General features: G+C 40.5%; 1 protein-coding gene and 1 long non-coding RNA gene across 2 annotated transcripts; both read left to right on the forward strand.

The window, feature by feature from the left end:
• The first annotated feature begins 1,949 nt into the window (after window positions 1–1,949).
• On the forward strand, window positions 1,950–3,869 carry LOC135203882 (uncharacterized). The gene is made up of 3 exons (XR_010312068.1): window positions 1,950–2,034; window positions 2,604–2,705; window positions 3,406–3,869. It is a non-coding gene; the product is annotated as an uncharacterized LOC135203882 (long non-coding RNA).
• A 944-nt stretch (window positions 3,870–4,813) lies between these two features.
• Window positions 4,814–8,868, forward strand: LOC135203993 (uncharacterized). Its single transcript, XM_064233916.1, has 4 exons — window positions 4,814–4,834; window positions 7,101–7,176; window positions 7,344–7,445; window positions 8,442–8,868. Exons 1-4 carry the CDS (start codon window positions 4,814–4,816, stop codon window positions 8,732–8,734), a joined length of 492 nt encoding a protein of 163 aa, XP_064089986.1. The 3' UTR covers window positions 8,735–8,868.
• Window positions 8,869–19,492: the final 10,624 nt, after the last annotated feature.

Genomic DNA, 19,492 nt, shown 5'->3' on the forward strand with positions numbered 1-19,492 from the left:
CCCTCGGCGCAGCTGGAAGTCGATTGACAATTTGCAAAATTGCACGTTGCCTTCGTGGGGTTACGTCGGAGACTGGGCTAAAAATAGAACGTTCTCGGGATGTCGAGGGGTAGACATCGTTTCCCGAAACTAAACTTGGCCCGGCTTGATTTTCCTCGTGAAAATGACACTTGGAGGAACACAGAAGACACCGGCGACGATATGTTTAGGGGAAATGGTGTCGCAAAAAAGAATGACAAGGACCCCCCCCCCCACAAAAAAAAGGGACGCACACCCACACTCAAACATAGATATATATATAGATTGTCTGCGTGCGAATGTTGCTTATTCATTCGTACAACGGTGACATGGTGAGTAGCTGGGTACAGAACCCTCCAAGCGAGAGAGAGAGAGAGAGAGAGAGTTTGGAATCAGCACTCAATCAGTACTTGAAAATTTTCTGGTAAGAAAGTGGTGAAATGAGAGAGAGAGAGAGAGAGAGAGAGAGAGAGAGAGAGAGAGAGAGAGAGAAGAATGGCTATTGCTATGTTGTTTAGCTTTGTCTTTAATTGGTAGTAAAATATGAAAGTGAATCAGAGAGAGAGAGAGAGAGATGACTTCAAATTCAGCCCTCAACATAGTAGGCTACTTGAAAATTTGTTTTTTTTCAGTGACAATTGGGAGAAAATCATGCATTTCTTTAATGCTCGAATCCATCAAATGGTGTAGCACCAGGCTTTTTTCTTTTTTAGGGCACTGCTAAGATAACTAAATTTTGTTGTAGTATTACTTACTGAAGATCAGTCATACCCATAATTATTGAGACCACCGCCTATTTTGACTTGATGAGAACACTTTCAGTTCTTGCTTACTGAAATGAGATCATTGGTGTAAAGTACACCGCCTATGTTGTACACTGGAGAGAAAACACACCGTTTACTGTGTACCAACGAAAAAACTACCCTGTTTACTCGGTGGCCACGGTTTACTTCGTACCAGAGGGCTGCACCTCTTTTGTTACTAAATGGTTTTTCGGCTCCGACCAGTGGCGTTCCTGAGGGCGAGGGAGGGCGGGGCGGGATGTGGGGGTTTTTTTTCGGGGGGGGGTGGGGGGTGGCTGGGGTAGGTGGGGGGGCTGTTTGAAATCGCCCCTCGGGCCCCAAGGTGAGGAAGCCCCAAATGCGAAATGTAACCATTGCTGTTATGACAGGACAAGCTTAATCCAGAGGCCCCTAAATGGTCAAGGGGCCCATTTATATTTGGACCCGAAAGTTTGGGGCCCACTAAAGGGCCCCACTTTCCAATTTTGTGAACAAAAATGTCACAAAAATATTATGTAAAAGAAACAGGGCTCCCAGGGTCCCCCTCCCAATCGTAGAGTCCCGTTATAGGACTTCTCATACGGATCGGAAGTGGGAGGGTAACGTTGATTGGGGTAAGGACATGGCCGATCTAAGGCGATTGATTACTGCTTATAGGGGTCCTAATTATCCTCTGAGGGCCCCATAATGGCCCCAGTTGCCCAGATAATACACATTCAAATGATTCAATGAATCTGGCTTTCTGCTTAACCCAGGGGGCCCGTGGCCCCTTTGAAGGGTGCTTGGGCCAGCCCTGGGTAACGGGATTTGGCCAAGAGGTGTCAGTGTCAAGTGCCTTTAGAATGATCCTACAATTGGTCATATTCTAAAAATTTCCCAAGGGGGCCTTACAGCGCCCCCCACCCCGACACCCCCGAACCCCCAGCTGCTTTGGTTCGCTTCCCTCGCCTCCCACCCCATAAGAGGGCCCCCCAAATGGGACTGTACCCCCCGGGCCCCAAAACGTCTAGGAACGCCCCTGGCTTCGACTGCATAAAAGTTAAGGCCAAAATGCTGTTCGAGATATCCTGCAAAGGTTTCATTTTCTGTTGCTTTAAGAAATACAGCAGTTTTCGGTTTCCCGTTTTCTATTTCGTCCTCTTATGTTTCTTTGTACAGAAGCTGACTCTGAGTATAGTCCTGCTAGGCCTAATAGCCGCTCCTGCCCTGGTGCATGGATCGTCTGAGGTCAAAGGTATGTCACAATAATTTTGAATTTCATCAAGAACTTTTGACATCGATTTTGAGAACCTCTAAAGTAAATAGATAAATGTTTTGAAGGTATTTTGAAGTGAATGTTTCTTGAGTCAAGTAAAGGAGGGAAGGGAGAGTCTTCATGCATTTTAGCTTATCCAAACCTAAACAACCTTGAATGTGTCAGCCCAACTTTACTGCTCTGCAGGTAATTTTGATCTTGTTGCCTTCTTATTGTCACTTGCACAACACGGAAAGGGTTTGTTGACATTTTCCCTAATTTAATTTCTTTGCTTTATACTGAGAAGACCTCAGACCAGTGCCCTAAACCTCCCTCCTTAATCCAGACTTACCTCAGTGTGAGTTCATAAACTGATGCTTCCTTTGCTTTGAATTACCTGTCCTTACCTCGCAGGAGACTTTTCTCAAATTTTTAACTTTTAGCAGAATCTTCTGAATCTTCCATTTCTCTTGTGTGCTCTTCTCAAATTCTCTTCCTTCTCCTCACTCAGATCTCCTCATTCTCCCTTTTCCCCATTTGCAGAATTTTATAACTTTTTTCCCCCGCAGAAGAAAGTGCGAATGCAAAGTTTTTCCTGAAGTCTTACCAGACGACGACCGTCACGACGCTGAGCATCGTGCTGACGACCGTGCCTTACTTCTGTGCAATTAGTAAGTTTCATTAGTCCCTTTGTTGACAAAGTCGAGGGGTCTATAGTTTTCCCTTTGTTTACATTGACTTGTTGTCTGCCTGTCTTTCTGTCTGCCCAGCATCTCTTACACTAGATGGACAGGCAGCGCCTGACGACACAGTACCAAATTAAGTAGATGAAAGAGAATCCTTGAGTGTCTTTCTCTCTAAGGGTTCGACTTTCCAAGGATGTGAATATTTCAAGTTAAAAAATAATCCCAGGATGAATATTTACCAAATTACTCCATGAAATAAACTCAATAATACTTTCTCGATTTAAATACAAATAACCGTTTTCGTTGTGAAATCACTAGAGACAACTTATGGCCAGAGGGTCTGAAAAAGAAAGATAAAGTTTACCAAATGCTTAAGAATCTGTGTGAAAAAAAAGAGGCAGAAATCAGTAAAAGAAGATCAATGAAAAGGAAAGCCAAATTCATACTGCTGGAGGTATCTCAGTGTCCTGATTCTGCAAGTATCTCAATATCCAAGTAATGGTAGGCTCTCAGCTCCCACTTATCTCACTCTCAATTCTTGGACGTCTTTCAGTGTCCTTATGCAGGAGACCACTTGGTATCCAATTTTTAGATGTGTTTCTGAGATACTATAACCTAGGTCAATTTCTGTTTACTAATCTATTCTTACTATCTGTGACTAGAATTATTTCCTATATTTCACCAGCATCAACTTTAGCTGAGGGAGACGCACTTCAAGCCTGTACTGGGCGTCAGTTGAGGCGGAGGCGGAGGTATAATATCAAGGATTTCGACACAGACACAAAAGTGCGGCTGGAGGAGTCGACAGATGACGACGTTCCGGAGGGGGCGGTGAAGGAGGGGGAGGGAACGAGAGGTTCTTTTTCACCCTGTGGCAGAGCTCGACCACCACTCTCACCGTGACGTCGACCTTGACCAACACCAGCATCACCATTTCGGCTTCGGCCTTTTGCACCTTCGCTAATTACAACATTCCTCTGTGCTAATGATTAGCGTAGCAGCTCCTGAAAGGCTGAAAAGAATTCGCACGTTCAGTTTCCCTCTATAGATGTATTATGGAATTCAGTAAGTTAGGTTAAGAAAGCTTACAAATATTGTAAATCAGTGTGTTTTTCTTGCGACCCTGTACAGAATAAATATAGCAGAATAGTTAGCATTTCCTTCATAACCTTATGTAAGTAAAGTTCAGAAAAATATTTCAGGAGAAACGGGCTAATAATGAAAACTGATTTGTTGGCCCAAACAAAAACAAAACTCCAATATTCTGATTGAGATCATGAAACATCAGATATCCAGGACAGCTTGGATACAAGTTGTGAAGTACTGAATTCATTCACAATTATGACTTGGACCACCAAGAGATGGTCTCTGGTTTGCTAGTTCTTTATATATTGTCTTTTAACAGATATCTTCCACATTCACAATAATGATCCCGATCTTCTTTTTCCTGCCGAGAGCAACTATAGATTCGCTGAGCAGCAGCACCAATGAGTAATCTGCAGTAGGTGTTTAGCCTCGCTGTCGAACTTCTCACTCCTCAGTTCCTGAGGTTCTTTATTCCTCACACCGTTGGACTTCGGATCAGCCTCCCCGAAGATCTTGTGTATTTGAAGCTACAAAAATTCAAGCGAAGATGCAACGCTTGACTGCCGTAAAATAAATCGTCTTGTATGATGATAATTTATTTACATTTTGTATTTATCAATTTATCACTTTGTTAATTTACTTGTTCTTTTCTAACGACTGATCGCTTCTTCCTCTATTTCCTGTTACCTGCTGTTGCTTCTTTTAAAATGAACGCGGTATTCTTTGGAAGCATGAATTTCTAGTCAGTGGCCCCTTTGGCCTTGCCCCATATTAATAGGATTCATGTTCTGAATAACAATAAAGATAAAGTATGTCCTTCTCGACAGCAGGCTGGAAGAAAAGGGAAAAGACCTTCTTCCAGGGGCGTCTGGTCGAATGCCCCATGAGCACAGAGTAACATTATCATCAACGAAGGTGCAAAGGGCCCAAGTCGAAATGCTGGTGTTGGTCTTGGTCTCAGTAAAGATCCTGGTCGGGCTACACCAATTCTTTAAGGGGATTAGAATATGGCCAAATGGGGTAGGCAGGTAAAGAATTCAACACGATCTGCCAACACCTAATGCAACTGGTCTCTATCCACCACCATATGTTATCGAGGAGGCTGTTAATAAAGCGAAGGACCCAATGAATCCGGGAAGCGTTTTTCTGAACTCTAACCGAGTATCGGAACTTCCCTGAAAGAAAAAACAAGCGGGGCGCCATTTCTTAAAAACTGATGATGGACAAAGGGAATTCGCGGGAACATTCGTTCTTCGGTAAACTGAAAATGGATTTATTGTTCGTTTCTTGTTATTCTTCTTTAAAATAAAAAAATATTTCAGCTATCCTGTCTTCTTTTACAAAATCTACACACTCTTTGCGAGGAAGATTTAACTCCATGAGCAATTTTATGAGATGATCGTAGTAGCCTTCGTGTGCAGTCATGGCTGCTTTTTCGTGCCAGAAAATCCTGTGGGTGATCTGCAATCTCTGTGAAGAAATTATGATTTTTCTCTGGTGCTGAACCAGAGACAGTTGTGGCGAACCGATTCCTCTGTGAAGTCAGCCAGTGACTGCGATTTGAGACCCTGTACCGCCCCCTCCTCGATTGGGGAAAAAAAACACGATCTTTCCTCAGGGTAGCGTTTTATCAGGAGACCTATTATAGACTTCGCCTGCTGCGCCTCATAGCACTCGTCCAGCCAGACGAAGAAGACGGGAACTCCTTCGTTACTGGCTGATTAACCTCTTATATTTTGCCGAGGAGCCTAATGTTGGTTTTCCTTCTCGGCGCGTTACTGGGAGGAAGGTGCATAGGCGCTGGGTGGCAGGTTTAGGAAAAATGCACGGCGCATTCACAAACAAATATTCGCACAAACACACACACACACACGTAGGTATAAATATTGGTGGGTCAATGAAATGAAATCATTAGTGAAACGCAACCATGGTGAGTGAAGGGGGTTTCTAATTCTTCAAGCAGAGAGAGAGAGAGAGAGAGAGAGAGTATGTCTATTGTTGTGTTATTCAAGTTTTTCTTTAGCGGGTACTAATATATCAAAGTGACTGAGAGAGAGAGAGAGAGAGAGAGAGAGAGAGAGAGAGAGAGAGAGTATGTCTATGGTTATGATATTCAGGTTTTTCTTTAGCGGGTACTAATATAGTTAAGCGAACGAGAGAGAGAGAGAGAGAGAGAGAGAGAGAGAGAGAGAGAGAGAGAAGAATTGCTATTGCTATGGTGTTTAGTGTTGTCTTCAAAGGATAATAAAATATTAATGTGAATCCGAGAGAGAGAGAGAGAGAGAGAGAGAGAGAGAGAGAGAGAGAGAGAGAGTAGACTTCAAATTCAACCCTGAACATAGTAGGCTACTTCAAAACTTGTTTTCATATTGGTACAATTGGGAGAAAATCATGCATTTCAATATCGATCAAATCCATCAAATCGTGTAGTATCAGACTTTTTTCGTTTTGGCTTTTTATTATTATTATTATTATTATTATTATTATTATTATTATTATTATTATTATTATTAATACTTTATTTATTTATTATTTTTTTTTTGCACGGCTAAGATAACTAAATTTTGTTCTTGTATTACCTGGTGATGCTCTGCCATGCCTATAATTGATATTAATTATTGAGATCATCGCATATATTTTGACTTGGTGAGATCACTTTTAGTTCTTGCTTACTGAAAGGAGATCATTGGTGTATAGTGAAACGAAGAGGGTGTAATGATAATGAGGAAACGCATAACTTCATAATATGTAGTCGTGTTCCTAAAGTACACCGTCTGTGTTGTACACTGGAGAGAAAACACACCATTACTTTACAGTGTACCAACGAAAGAACTTCCCTGTTTACTTCGTACCAGAGGCCTACACCGCTTTTAAAGTAAATGAGAGAACGCAGATAGTTTTATAAAGTACAAAAGAAGGACAGAGTCAATAGGTTACCCCTTTCAAAAAATCTAAAAATAACAAATCAGGACATTCCTAGTGTACACAGACAAACGTGGCAGAAAATATATCTGCAGAGCACGATCAGGTTAGACGACTGTATTCGAAAAATGTTTTGTGTAATGAAATTTACATTGCTTATTGGATTGCGTTGCTCTGTACAATGTACATGAACGGATTTCATAGTATAAATATTCTGTTACTGAATGGTTCTTCGGCTCCGGCTGCATAAAGGGAAAGGCCAAACTGCGGTTTGAGATGACCTGAAAAACTTTCATTTTCTGTTGCCTCAAGAAATACAGATGTTGTCGGTTTCCCGTTTTCTATTTCGTCCTCTTATGTTTCTTTGTACAGAAGCTGACTCTGAGTATAGTCCTGCTAGGCCTAATAGCCACTCCTGCGCTCGTGCATGGATCATCTGACGTCAAAGGTAAGTCACGATTAGTTTGAATTTCTTCAAGAACTTTTGACATAGGTTTTGAGAGCCTCTTTTCAAATTCTCCTCCACACTCATGATCTTCTCACTCTTCCTTTTTCCCATTTGTAAATTATGATTACTTTTTTCCAGTTATTTTTGAAATCTTTGTTCCCCCGCAGAAGAAAGTGCGGATGCAAAGTTTTTCCTGAAGTCTTACCAGACGACGACCGTCACGACGCTGAGCATCGTGCTGACGACCGTGCCTTACTTCTGTGCAGTCAGTAAGTTTCATTAGTCCCTTTGTTGACAAAGTCGAGGGGTCTATAGTTTTCCCTTTGTTTACATTGACTTGTTGTCTGCCTGTCTTTCTCTCTGCCCAGCACCTCTTATACTAGATGGACAGACAGCGCCTGACGACCCAGTACCAAATCAAGTAGATGAAAGAGAATCCTTGAGTGTCTCTCTCTAATGGTTCGACTTCCCAAGGATGTGTTTATTTCAAGTTCAGAAATAGTGCTCGGATGAATATTTACCCAATTACTCTATGAAATAAACACAATAAACTCTCTCGATTTAAATATAAATAATCGTTTTCGTTGTGAAATCACTAGAGACAACTTATGGCCAGAGGGTCTGAAAAAGAGAGATAAAATTTATCAAATGTTTAAAAATCTTTGGAAAAAGAGGAGGCAGAGGACAGTATAAAAGGATAACTGAAAAGGAATACCAAATTCCTACTGCTGGAAGTATCTCAGAGTCCTGCTGGGAGTATCCCAATATTCAAATAATGGTAGGCTCTCAGTCTCCCCTTATCTCATTCTCCAAAGATTGGGAGTCCTTCAGCCTCCCCTTATCTCTCTCTCCAAAGATTGGGAGTCCTTTAGTTCTCCCTTAATCTCTCCTCCTTCAAAGAAATTTGGAGTCCTTTCCAGCCGCCCTTCATCTCTCTCTCCAAAGATTGGAAGTCCTTCAGCGTCCCCTTATCTCTCTCTCCAAAGATTGGGAGTCTTTCAGCCTCCCTTCATCTCTCTCTCCAAAGATTGGGATCTTTCAGTCCGCGATTTATCTCCTCTCTCAAAATTGGGAGTCCCTTTAGTTCTCCCCTTAATCTACTCCTTCCAATTGTTTTTTTGGAAGTCTTTCAGTGCCCTTATGCAGGGGGCCACTTGGTATCCAATTTTTAGATGTGTTTCTGAGATAATATAACCTAAGTAAATTTCTGTTTACCAAGTTATTCTTACAATCTGTGACTAGAATTATTTCTTATTTTTCACCAGCATCGTTAACTGAGGGACAAGTACTTGAAGCCTGTACTGGGCGTCGCTTGAGGCGGAAGCGAAGGTTCAATATCCGAGATATTGACACAGACACAAAAGTGCGGCTGGAGGAGTCGATGACGGAGGATGTCCTGCCGACGGTGAAAGAGGACGGGAATGATAGGCTCTTCTTCACCCTGTGGCAGAGCACGACCACCACTCTCACCGTGACGTCGACCAGGACCAACACCAGCATCACCATTTCGGCTTCGGCCTTTTGCACCTTCGCTAATTATAATGTTCCTCTGTGCTGATGGGACATTTGCATAGTAGGTCCTGAGAGGCAGAAAAGAATTCGCACGTTCAGTTTCCCTCTATAGATGTATTTTGGAATTGAGTAAGTTAGGTTAAGAAAGCTTATAAATAGTGTAAATCAGTGTGTTTTTCTTGCGACCCTGTACAGAATAAATATAGCAGAATATTTAGCATTTTCTTCATAACCCTATGCAAGTGAAGTTCAGAAATATATTTCAAGAGAAACGGGCAAATAATGAAAACTGATTTGTTGACCAAAACTAAAAGAAAAATGTCATTGTGAGCCTTCACTCCATAATTATATTCTGACTGTGGTCATGAGACAAAACATCCAGGAGAACCTGGATACTTGGTGTGAAGCACCAAATCCATTCACAATTCTGTATCTGCATCTCTTGTCCTTTCTCTGTCCCGTAGGGGGTTAGTGCCGTCAGTGGACCTCATGCAGTACACTGTAGGTATTACTTAAGGTTCTTCACATGCTGCCTTCGGCCTTCACCTGCAACCACTATCGTTCCTTTTACTGTACCGCCTTTCATATTTTCTTTCTTCATCTTACTTTCCACCCTCTTCTAACACTTGGTTTATAGCACAACTGCGAGGTTTTCCTTCTGTTACACCTTTCAGACCTTTTACTGTCAATTTGGCCTAAAATCTTTATTCAACTCAACTCTCCTTTCTCTGGCCCTTTGCGTCGATACATCACTAAAAATGATAAATACTTTGAATCGCTCTCAACAGATTACCATCTGCGCGCATCCTTAGTAACTTTTATATTCACGTCTGCCAGTTCTATCAAGAAGCTTTTTTTTAGGTTCATATATGTCATGGGCAGACTTCTCCATTCACTTGAAAACTTCTCAGTCAATAGTTATCAAAATGAATTCTTCATCTGGAGACCCTGTCATTCCACGTCTAAATCTTGCTATTTACCTTCCACAATGTACTACGTAAAACTATGCCTGAATAATCATTATAATCGCCTTCATCACCTCTACAAATTTTGAAGCAATATATATATATATATATATATATATATATATATATATATATATATATATATATATATATATATATATATATATATATATATATCCGCAGCCTCATCATTAGTTGGAGTCGCTGTTTCTAATTAGCCCCCTCCAGCTGCTTCTATCTAGAAGGGCTCCATTAACATATCAGATGTTGGCAGATGCTTAACAGATGGATGCCCTTCTTGACTCCAACCCTCCCTATTTATCCATGCTTGGGACTGGCAATGAATTGGGTTGGCTTAACTGCCCCTGTAGCTAGGTTTTACAAACATACACACACACATATATAGCATATAAGATAGCCTGCGCATCTATTTGAATACGAGCGACTGTATATCAAATTCATGCCAACATGAAGTTATGCTTACAGAGCACCGTATGAGTTGCACTGACGGCATTACCCCTGTAAGGGGGTTTCAACGTGGGTGCCCTTTCTTCTTCTTTCACCTTTACCCAGGATAGTGAACCTTCCTCAAGGTTTGCTTTGTTTACTTAGTTAAGGGTCACAAACTCTACACACTATTTTGACAGAATATGCTCTCTGTGTAAATAATAAGTCGTTGATTATATCATATTGAAATCATGGCTACTTTGAAAACCAGATTTCCTGTGGGAAGCTAAGTCTATTGGATTCCTTTTTCTGTAAAATTGTCCATTCAGAAATTGGAAATTCATTATATTTATAAAAACTTAACAGTAATTAAGGCCAATTGTCGAATTATCACTTTGGAATACAGGATTTTTAAACCATCTTATAAATGAGTCCATAATGTAGAATAAAATCAACTCATTTTTAGTATAATTTGGTGAGGATAGGAAACGGTCTTGATAAGTCTAGCATTATGATCTCTAGAAGCCTAGTATAACGGGCCACCACGAGGCCCGAAAGCCCCACCGTTCGGAGTGAACGGGAGCTTTTCGGCAGGGTACTAAAGGTGAGTTTACACTAGGCTTCACCCCACGCTGCATGTGTAAGACTCATCACCAACTCATCCCAAATTCTTGTTACCCCCGCCTACTGGACTGCTCATCAAGAGTCATGCCACACCACTAAGTCACCCTAATGAGCACTCCAGTAGGTGGAGCTAACAAGAATTTGGTAGGAGTTGGTGATGAGTCTTACGCAAGCAGCGTCGGGTGAGGCCTAGTGTAAACTCACCTTAAGTGAAGCAAAGGTCATTCAAATAAGGAATCCACTGGACTTGCTCTCAGAGTTCAGAACTAGCAGAGGGGAACGTTGTAATTGGCGAAGGTGCAATAGGCTGATGCTGAGATGGTGATGCTGGTGTTAGTCGCGGTGGACGTCAAGGTGACTGTGGTGGTCGTGCTTTGCCACAGGGTGAAGAAGAGCCTGTCGTTTCCACTGGTACTAGAGGCTTTGGCCGGCTCGTCGCCAGAGGATTTTTCCAGCTCGATGGGACTGTCCCTCTCCACGTCAGGGATGTCCAACCTCCTTCTTCGCCTTAGCCGACGGCCTGTGCAGGCGTTAGTCCCCGCAGCTGTTTGGGCAAGAGGGTGTCTTTTCAGTTTTTTACGATATTCAACATATATATTAATTTCTATCAGGGAAAACATGGTGGAAATCGTTAAGGCGACATGCTTTGTCTGTCTACAGGGAGTGTCGTGGCATAGCTTGGTGGAGGCACGGTTGCTGGCACTGCTGATTATTATAATTTTAATTATCATTATTATTAATACATATTCGCCTGGAACTTAGGGAGTTTACGGTCAAATGCCTGACGATCGTGATAACATAAGTTAGGTGATAATGATAATGAATATTATTACTATTGATGGTAGCAGTATTAGCAGCAGTATAGTACTAGTTGTATCTTGAGAACTTAGCGCAGTTGATGACGACAAAAACAACAGAAGCTGTGAATCTTGTGTAGTACTTACTGAGGGCGCAGAAGTAAGGCCGCGTAGTGATGACGATGCTAAGGGTGGTAACAGTGGTCGTCAAGTACGACTTGAGGAAGAGCTTTCCCAAGGAGCTGTCCTCATCTGAGAGGAGAAGAAGGAAAAGAAGAATGTCAGGAATCTCCCTACCTCAAGGTCAGGGATTTGGGCTTCTCGGCCCTACCCTCAGAAGGGCTCCACCCTTCCTGTTCAGTCTTCGTCCAACCAAAGCACACACACACACACACACACACAAAATAGGTTTTGAATATTTATATATTCAATCTGTCTGAGGATTATTGACTTTGAAACACGTGATAAAGATACATATGCATGTATCATGAAACCCACGTGATACAAGTACTTTCGTAGTTTATTCTACATCTTCAAGTTCACACTTGAAAATGTAGTATTTTCATAGTTTATACTACATTTTCAAGTGCGAACTTGAAGATGTAGAATAAACTACGAAAGTACTTGTATCAAGTCACTGTTGTCGCTCGCCTTTTTACGTGGATTTTGTGATATTCTCAAGCATGTGGACTTTAGTGCTACATTGGATATATATACATATATATAGTACATATATGTATACTACATACATACATACACACGTACATACATGACGGGACCAACTGATATAACTTTATTCTTGTTTCCATATTCCAATGTAGGCATAACATTGCTACGAAAAGTTAGATTTTTTTTTAAAATATAAAATATTCACTTTCGAAGGAGTACCACTGAAAACTGTACTGTACAAGAATAAATAACTCTAAAAACACTAAAACTTAGCCTGAAGAATAATGCTCATTCTTGAAAGAAGGAGTATGGTCGGCCTACACTTTTGTGTCTATTTTTAAAAAGTAGCACTTACTTCGAAATACAATAAGTAACACTTACTTTTGATTTCGGGTGACCCAAACGTCAAAGCAGGGAAGGCAATTAGGCAGATCAATACTGCGCCTGCGCCGAGTTTCAGCTTCTGGTGAAAGAAAGAGATGAATGAAACTCTCCTGCTAAGGAACTCCCCTGCTAAGGAACTCTCCTGCTAAGGAACTCTCCTGCTAAGGACCTCCCCTGCTAAGGAACTCTCCTGCTAAGGAACTCTCCTTCTACGAAACTCTCCCGCTAAGAAATAGCTACTCAATTCATCCTATTGAACTAAAAAAAATGGAATTAATTTTTCTGTGAGGAAAGACTTCAGCGTAAGGGCATCTGAGAAGAAATAAAAGAAAAATTCAAAAAAATTCTTTTTTTTTTTTTTCTGAGAGTGAAGATTTCAGCGAAGGGCACCTCCCTCAGAGAGAGAGAGAGAGAGAGAGAGAGAGAGAGAGAGAGAATGAAAAATTTCTCATTTTCTCCCAACAACCCTTCAAAGCGAGAGAAGGAGATATTTTTCATCTGCTTCCAAAATCCTTGCTGAGAGAAATGGATAATCTTGAATTTCTTTGGCTTCGGCACAGGTGGAAAGATGAGGTGATGCCCATTTCATCTTAACATTAAGCCGCATTGACCAAAATCACCCCCCCAACTCCCTTTACCCCCACACCCAACCTTCTCCCCTCCCCCTTTTTTTTACTCTAACCTCGTTCTTTGCTCTTGAAGATTTCATACATGCTAAGGGATCATTGAACACAGGCCAAAACGCACTGGAATACTTCCGTAAAATGTTCGCTATCTGCTACGTAAAATGATTGATCCCATGTAAAAAACCACAAAGAGAGCAAAAATAAAAACACCATAACTCACTAAAACTTACAAAAACCACTTTAGTACCCACTTGGAAATTTGAAACCAGATTGTCACCCACTAGAAGAATGGGGACAACGTAATAAACCGAGTGAAACTTTTAAATCACATTGTCACCCACTGAAAGGACTATTAGCCAGACATCATTCACCAAAAAAAAAAAAAAAAAAAAAAAAATTCTGCTGCCCTCTAAAATATTTCAAACACCATTCGATTGCCTCAACCTTTGAAGGATTTCAGACTAGTTCAGATCATACCTGTCAGGCAAGAACTTGACGACAATTCTGAAAATCGCTTACTTGTAACAAAAGTATCCACTACGCGTTATCAGTTTTTTTTTAATTCATAAGAAAATGGTTGTCACGTACAACAATGAGCGTTCGTAGCTTCGAATGAATGGAAATGCCAGAACAAGACTGTTCTTCGGCCAGAATTCAGTTCTTAGTCTAGAATTCTAGTAGTGTCGTCCATTTTTAACTTTCCGGATTTGGAATGCCTCGATATCCATTTTCGCATGAAATTTTTTATATATAATTTGGAATTTAAGATTCGGATCCCATTCTCTCGGAAGATACAACAATCATCTACTGTCTTCTTCACTAAGAGGGAAAACTGACAACTCTTTGAGACTTTAAACGGATCAAAAAGGTATAAATGAAAGTAAACTCCATCTCTGACCTCAGTCTCCAATCGAACTCCCCTTTTTTAAACACGATGCTCAAACTGCTACTCACCATGATTCCTTCTGACTGATTCTACCCATACAATGGAGCTTATATATGTGTCTATGGTGTCCTTTCGTGTTTTTTGTTGTTGTGTAAATTCCCCCATCTTTTCCTTGACAGTATTGTTGCAATGAGGAAGACGGTGGAGAAATGATGACAAAATTACTTGGGAAGATACAACCTCATATTCTCCCTAGGGGGTTATGGGGGCGGGGCTAAACCTACTAGGTTTCTCCCGTCAACGCCCCCCCCCCCAACCACAACCCATTCATCCCCCCTGCAGTGGGTTTATTTCCCCCCAACTGATGGGTCACAGTGTACAAAATTTACAAGTGGGTCACAGCCACTATCCAGCTGATAAGTATCACAAGGTCACAAGCAAACCCATAATTTTGTTTAATGCGTGGTACAAGATAACACAAAGGTTTCTTGTAAGTGACACTAGATAACACAAAGGTTTCTTGAAGTAACACAAGATAAACAACAACCTTTTAATAAGTGACACAAGCTAGCCAACAATTTTCTAATAAGTGACACAAAATAACCAACAATTTTCTAACAAGTGACACAAGATAACCCATGGTTTTTAAATGAGTGACACAAGAAAACCCAAGATTTTTAATAAGTGACATATGATAACGGAGTTTCATTATAAGTGATACAAAATAACCTTTAAGTTACTGATGAGTGACGCGAGATATCTCACGGGCTTCTGATGTCTAATACCAAATACCTGCTATTATTAGTTTCCGACGGATGACACAAGATAAACAGCTCGTTTCTAACAAACAAAAGCAACTAATCGGCAGATTTCTCATAAGTAACGCTTGATGACCTTAAGTTTTAAAAGACACAAGCTAACACATACGTTAATGGTACAGGTGACACAAGACTATACCTCCAAGACACAAAGTAAACCTTACGTTCGCGGTGGCAAAATGAAAACGGCTACGTAACAACTATATACGACTCGCATTACGCTTTTGATAAATAAAAAAAGAAAAAACCTTTGTTGAAAAGTACATCCTCATAAGTTAAAAATCTAAGTTCGTTTTTCGAACGATAGTAGTGGGTATGAACTTCAAGGAATCAACGTCTATCTAGTTTATCTTTTTAAACCTATTTTACACAACCATTACGTAAACGGTAATGAAGATTACTCAGAATACCTCAGACTTTCAGTAAGTGAAAATAGATTTGTCCTCAAGTAACACGCACACACACACCCACACGTGATATATATATATATATATATATATATATATATGTATGTATGTATATGTAAGTGTTTACATAATAAAAATATGGAATGTTAGTCCATATATATAAAAGACTAAAACTAAAGAGGTCAACCAGATTGCTTGCAGGAATGTGATCAGACTAGAGACGCTAAAGATGACGTATACCCTATATATAATATATATATATAGATATATATATATATATATACGTATATATATACGATATATATATACATATATATATATATGCTATATATATATATATATATATATATATAATATATGCTTAAAAAATCACAGTAGATGCACGTGACTTCATAAATAAGCGAATACCACGGAAAATGATAGTCAGAAATCCAAGCGCTTTCGTCTTTATTCAGACATCGTCAAGGAGCTCCTTGACGATGTCTGAATAAAGACGAAAGCGGTTGGATTTCTGACTATCATTTTCCCGTGGTATTCGCTTTATATATATATATATATATATATATATATATATGTGTGTGTGTGTGTCTTTTGCATTTTATATATATATATATATATATATATATATATATATATATCAGATGTTAACGTAATTTTTCAGTTTTTAGTCAACCTTGTGATTTTGTTAACATTTAATATTAAGGCATTTAGTATTTAAGTATTTATTTTTAAGGAAATTTGTATTGTGTATATTACGAAAGTTAAGTTGTCGTGTGGTGATTTTGCGCCTCCTCCCCGCTCGTTAAAGTTTTTGAATTACCCTTTTAACACTCATATCTTTTTTGTTTACGTTTGGGTACGTGACTGGAGTCCTCGGTAAGGGAGGTGAGAAGAGACAGAGCGAGTGTTTGGGCAGACAGTTCGGGCTTTCTACAGAGGCTGTCCCCTTTTTGATCTGCAGCTGCCGCACATGCAATATTTTTGAGCCGTCCTTCGCAGGTACACATCTGGCCACCTGCGGTGTTGTGTACGCTGTACTCGATGTATTTTGAGTGCTGTCCTTCGCAGGTACGCTTCTGGTCACCTGCGGTGTTGCGTCCTGCTTGTATTGCAGGTGATTTGTGCCACCTGCGGCCTTATCTTGCTGCCACCTCAGTGGAAGATTTTTCCCGAGGTGTTAGAAGCATTTGCTTTTCCAGGACGCCTTGGAACTTATTGCAGCTGTGGGGGCCTTGATGCCCGTCAGAAGTCAAGTAGGGAGACAGATCCCAGGTAAGCGTTCCTTTTTGTATGGTCGTGCAGGACCTCTCGACTCTTCCTTCCTGGTGCTTCTGTACTCCCCTGTTAGCAGAGTTCTGGAATTATTGGGAACACGGCCTACTGTAAGGCAAGACATTTATTATTAGTCTTGGATCACGGACTCCCCTTCTGAGTGTGAGGAGATATTTTTTTTTATTATTATTTATATATATAGTTATCTCTTATAATGAACTGTTGAGACAGTTGGAATTTGTTGCCCCTTTTGTTTGTTTGGTTATAATTATAAATTCTTATGATGTTAACAGCCTCGTGGCTTTTATATTTGCTTATATAATAAATTTAGATTATAAACATAGGTAGGAGATTAAGTGTTTTCTCCCTGTTACTCTTCGCCTTCCTTCCCATCCTATTTAGTTATAGGTATTGGTTATTTTATTAATTTTGATCTGACCAGTTATATTGTGTATTTTGATGTATTTGCATTCATGTGTTTCTCTCTATTATCTCTGTTTAGGGCTTAGTTTTTAGTGGTTAAGAATCCCAAGGGATTATTTAAGGACTAGAGTTTGTCCTTGGCAGTCACAAGGTTGACTTTGATTATTTTTGTTTGTTAATAAATATTGTTGAGTTTTCCTGAGTGTTTTCGTCTCCATTGACCATCTTTTGCTGGATACTCTGTAACAACACTAAGTGTACATCCTTTATTGCAGACAAACCTGCACCACGGCCCAACAAGGGTTGTAACAATATATATATATATATATATATATATATATATATATATATATATATATATATATATATACAATGCTAAATACAATAGTGTTGTGTTTTGTTTCTAAACCTGTAAGTGTATCATCTTTCATCCAAGCCTGGCTTACCGACTTGTCTTAATAGGTTGTGCCTGTGTTGTGCTTTTACAACAGTTAGGAGAAACATTCACTTCTTGCTTTGTTTTCAACCTGTTCGCGGTATGTATGCTCTATGAGCAAGAGCCCGTGCTGGCGTAAGGTCAGCTAAATCTAAGACAAACGACATGTTTTAATGTAGGGAGAATGCACCCTAAGAATAGAATACATGAAATGTGTTAGTCTACCAAATAACAGAAAAGTTATGTCATCCCATGAGTGCTGGTTACTCTGTGACAGTCATTTTTAATCCCAGACAGAAATGTCAATGTTCCAAACTATCATTTGAGAGACAAGTTTGAACGGGGAATACTGACAACGCAACTCACTTGAGGGGAAAGGGTATAGATACATTGGCGTTGTCGTTTAGCCGTGTCATGTGCAAGATGTGCTCATTCTTTGGTGACAGAGAAGATATTGCGTCTAGCTTCTTCAGAGGTTGCATTTGGCCTTCAGTAAAAAATGCCTTACACGTCGGCATGGCATGACATTAGTTGGATATGGCGTGGTGCTTGATGACCTTCCTTTGAAATATGAATAATAGTCTTGGAATTGAGCGAGGAGGATGCACTGGACCGAAGGAGATGGAAGAATGTGTTGAAGAACCCTTACAGCGACCCCAAATAGGGACAAGCTTGTAGAGAAAGAAGAAGAAGAAGAAGAAGGTACTAGTCCAGGAAATGTGGGGTTGCTTAGGAACGCGTGCTTGAAGCCCCTTCCACACGAGGGGCAAATGCACGGCGGGCAGACACTGTTACCAGTTTTGTGAGTGGATGGCGATCACGAGTGTGGTCCAAGACATAGGTTTACCTGCCTGTGACTATTGCCTCCCGTGGACTGTTTGATCTGGTATCACTGTTGAAAAGCGAGAGAATGACGGGCAAATCAGATTGCCCGTTGTGTGTTTGCCCCTTCGTGTGGAAGGGGCTTTAGTCAAAACTGATGGACCTTCCAAGAAACCATTGTAACATAGATACTGGATGTAGGTATGTGAATAAAAAAGGGAGCTGAAAATATGAGAGATGTGAAGAATTTTTGAAGAATTGGGCAAAGCATGAATATATCAATATTGCATTGTATAACTGAAGGTAGACGTCCACCTTTTTTACCCGTGTTGATGACAACACTGTGCAAGGTGACCGAGCATTCACGTAGGGAAACTAGCAACAATATCACGACCCATGTAACTCTAGGCCGGTGGCCTATCTTATATCGTTGTCAGAGGCGCGATCATGGCTAACTTCAGCCCCAAATAAAATAAAAACTGATGAGGCTAGAGGGCTGCAAATTGAAGTGTCTGATGATTGGAGGGTGGATGGTCAACATACCAATTTGTTGTCCTCTAGTTTTTAAGATCTGAGAGAGGACAGAAAAAGTGTGGCAGAAAACTCGAACAGGTCACACTTATTGCACATAAAAACACTACCTAACTCTCGCGTGAGGAGAAGGCACAACCACACGTCATGAGGTCTCCTAAGAACTGCTCTTTTTTTTTTTTTCTTACATCAGAAGACTTCACTATTTTATTATTATGCTATCACAATGAAATAAGTGTTGCTTGTATGATCACAATTGCTGTTACATTCTTATGCATTATCATTAGCATTGAGGCAGAGCAAATGTAAGAAAATAGCAGTTGCCTATCCTCCATTTCATTTAACTTGAGCCCTTTTCGTTGTGTCACGGAACCAAACAGTTTTATTCCTGATAGAAATGATTTCACTTAAATTTCATTAAGGTTTCTAACGCTTCCTTCTCTGCAGTGGTCGAGCGGGAAATGACGCTTCGCTTGCTTCAGAAATTGCAGGAGGGATTCATCGGAGGAAACTACATCTGGTGGCAGTTTCGGTCCCTCTTCAAAATGAAGGAAACACGAGCTGCCCCTGCCGATAACTTTTTTATAACGCTACTTTAAGGGTGTTTTTTCCTGGGAGTAATGACGCGCTGAGGATGTTCTGTGCGCCGTCTCAGCTTTCTTGGGCGCGAGTCAATTACAGTGGCGAATGGAAACTA

This window comes from Macrobrachium nipponense, chromosome 44 (genome assembly GCF_015104395.2).
Source record: "Macrobrachium nipponense isolate FS-2020 chromosome 44, ASM1510439v2, whole genome shotgun sequence".
NCBI classification, from domain to species: domain Eukaryota; kingdom Metazoa; phylum Arthropoda; class Malacostraca; order Decapoda; family Palaemonidae; genus Macrobrachium; species Macrobrachium nipponense.

What these genes read in the sequence shown, in the direction of transcription:
- LOC135203993 (XM_064233916.1), top strand. Translation starts at nt 4,814, where the DNA reads ATGGCCAAATGGGGTAGGCAG. An exon ending in TGGCCAAATGGGGTAGGCAG is followed by an intron (nt 4,835 to 7,100) that starts GTAAAGAATTCA and finishes TTCTTTGTACAG; the next exon opens with AAGCTGACTCTGAGTATAGT. An exon ending in GCCTTACTTCTGTGCAGTCA is followed by an intron (nt 7,446 to 8,441) that starts GTAAGTTTCATT and finishes ATTTTTCACCAG; the next exon opens with CATCGTTAACTGAGGGACAA.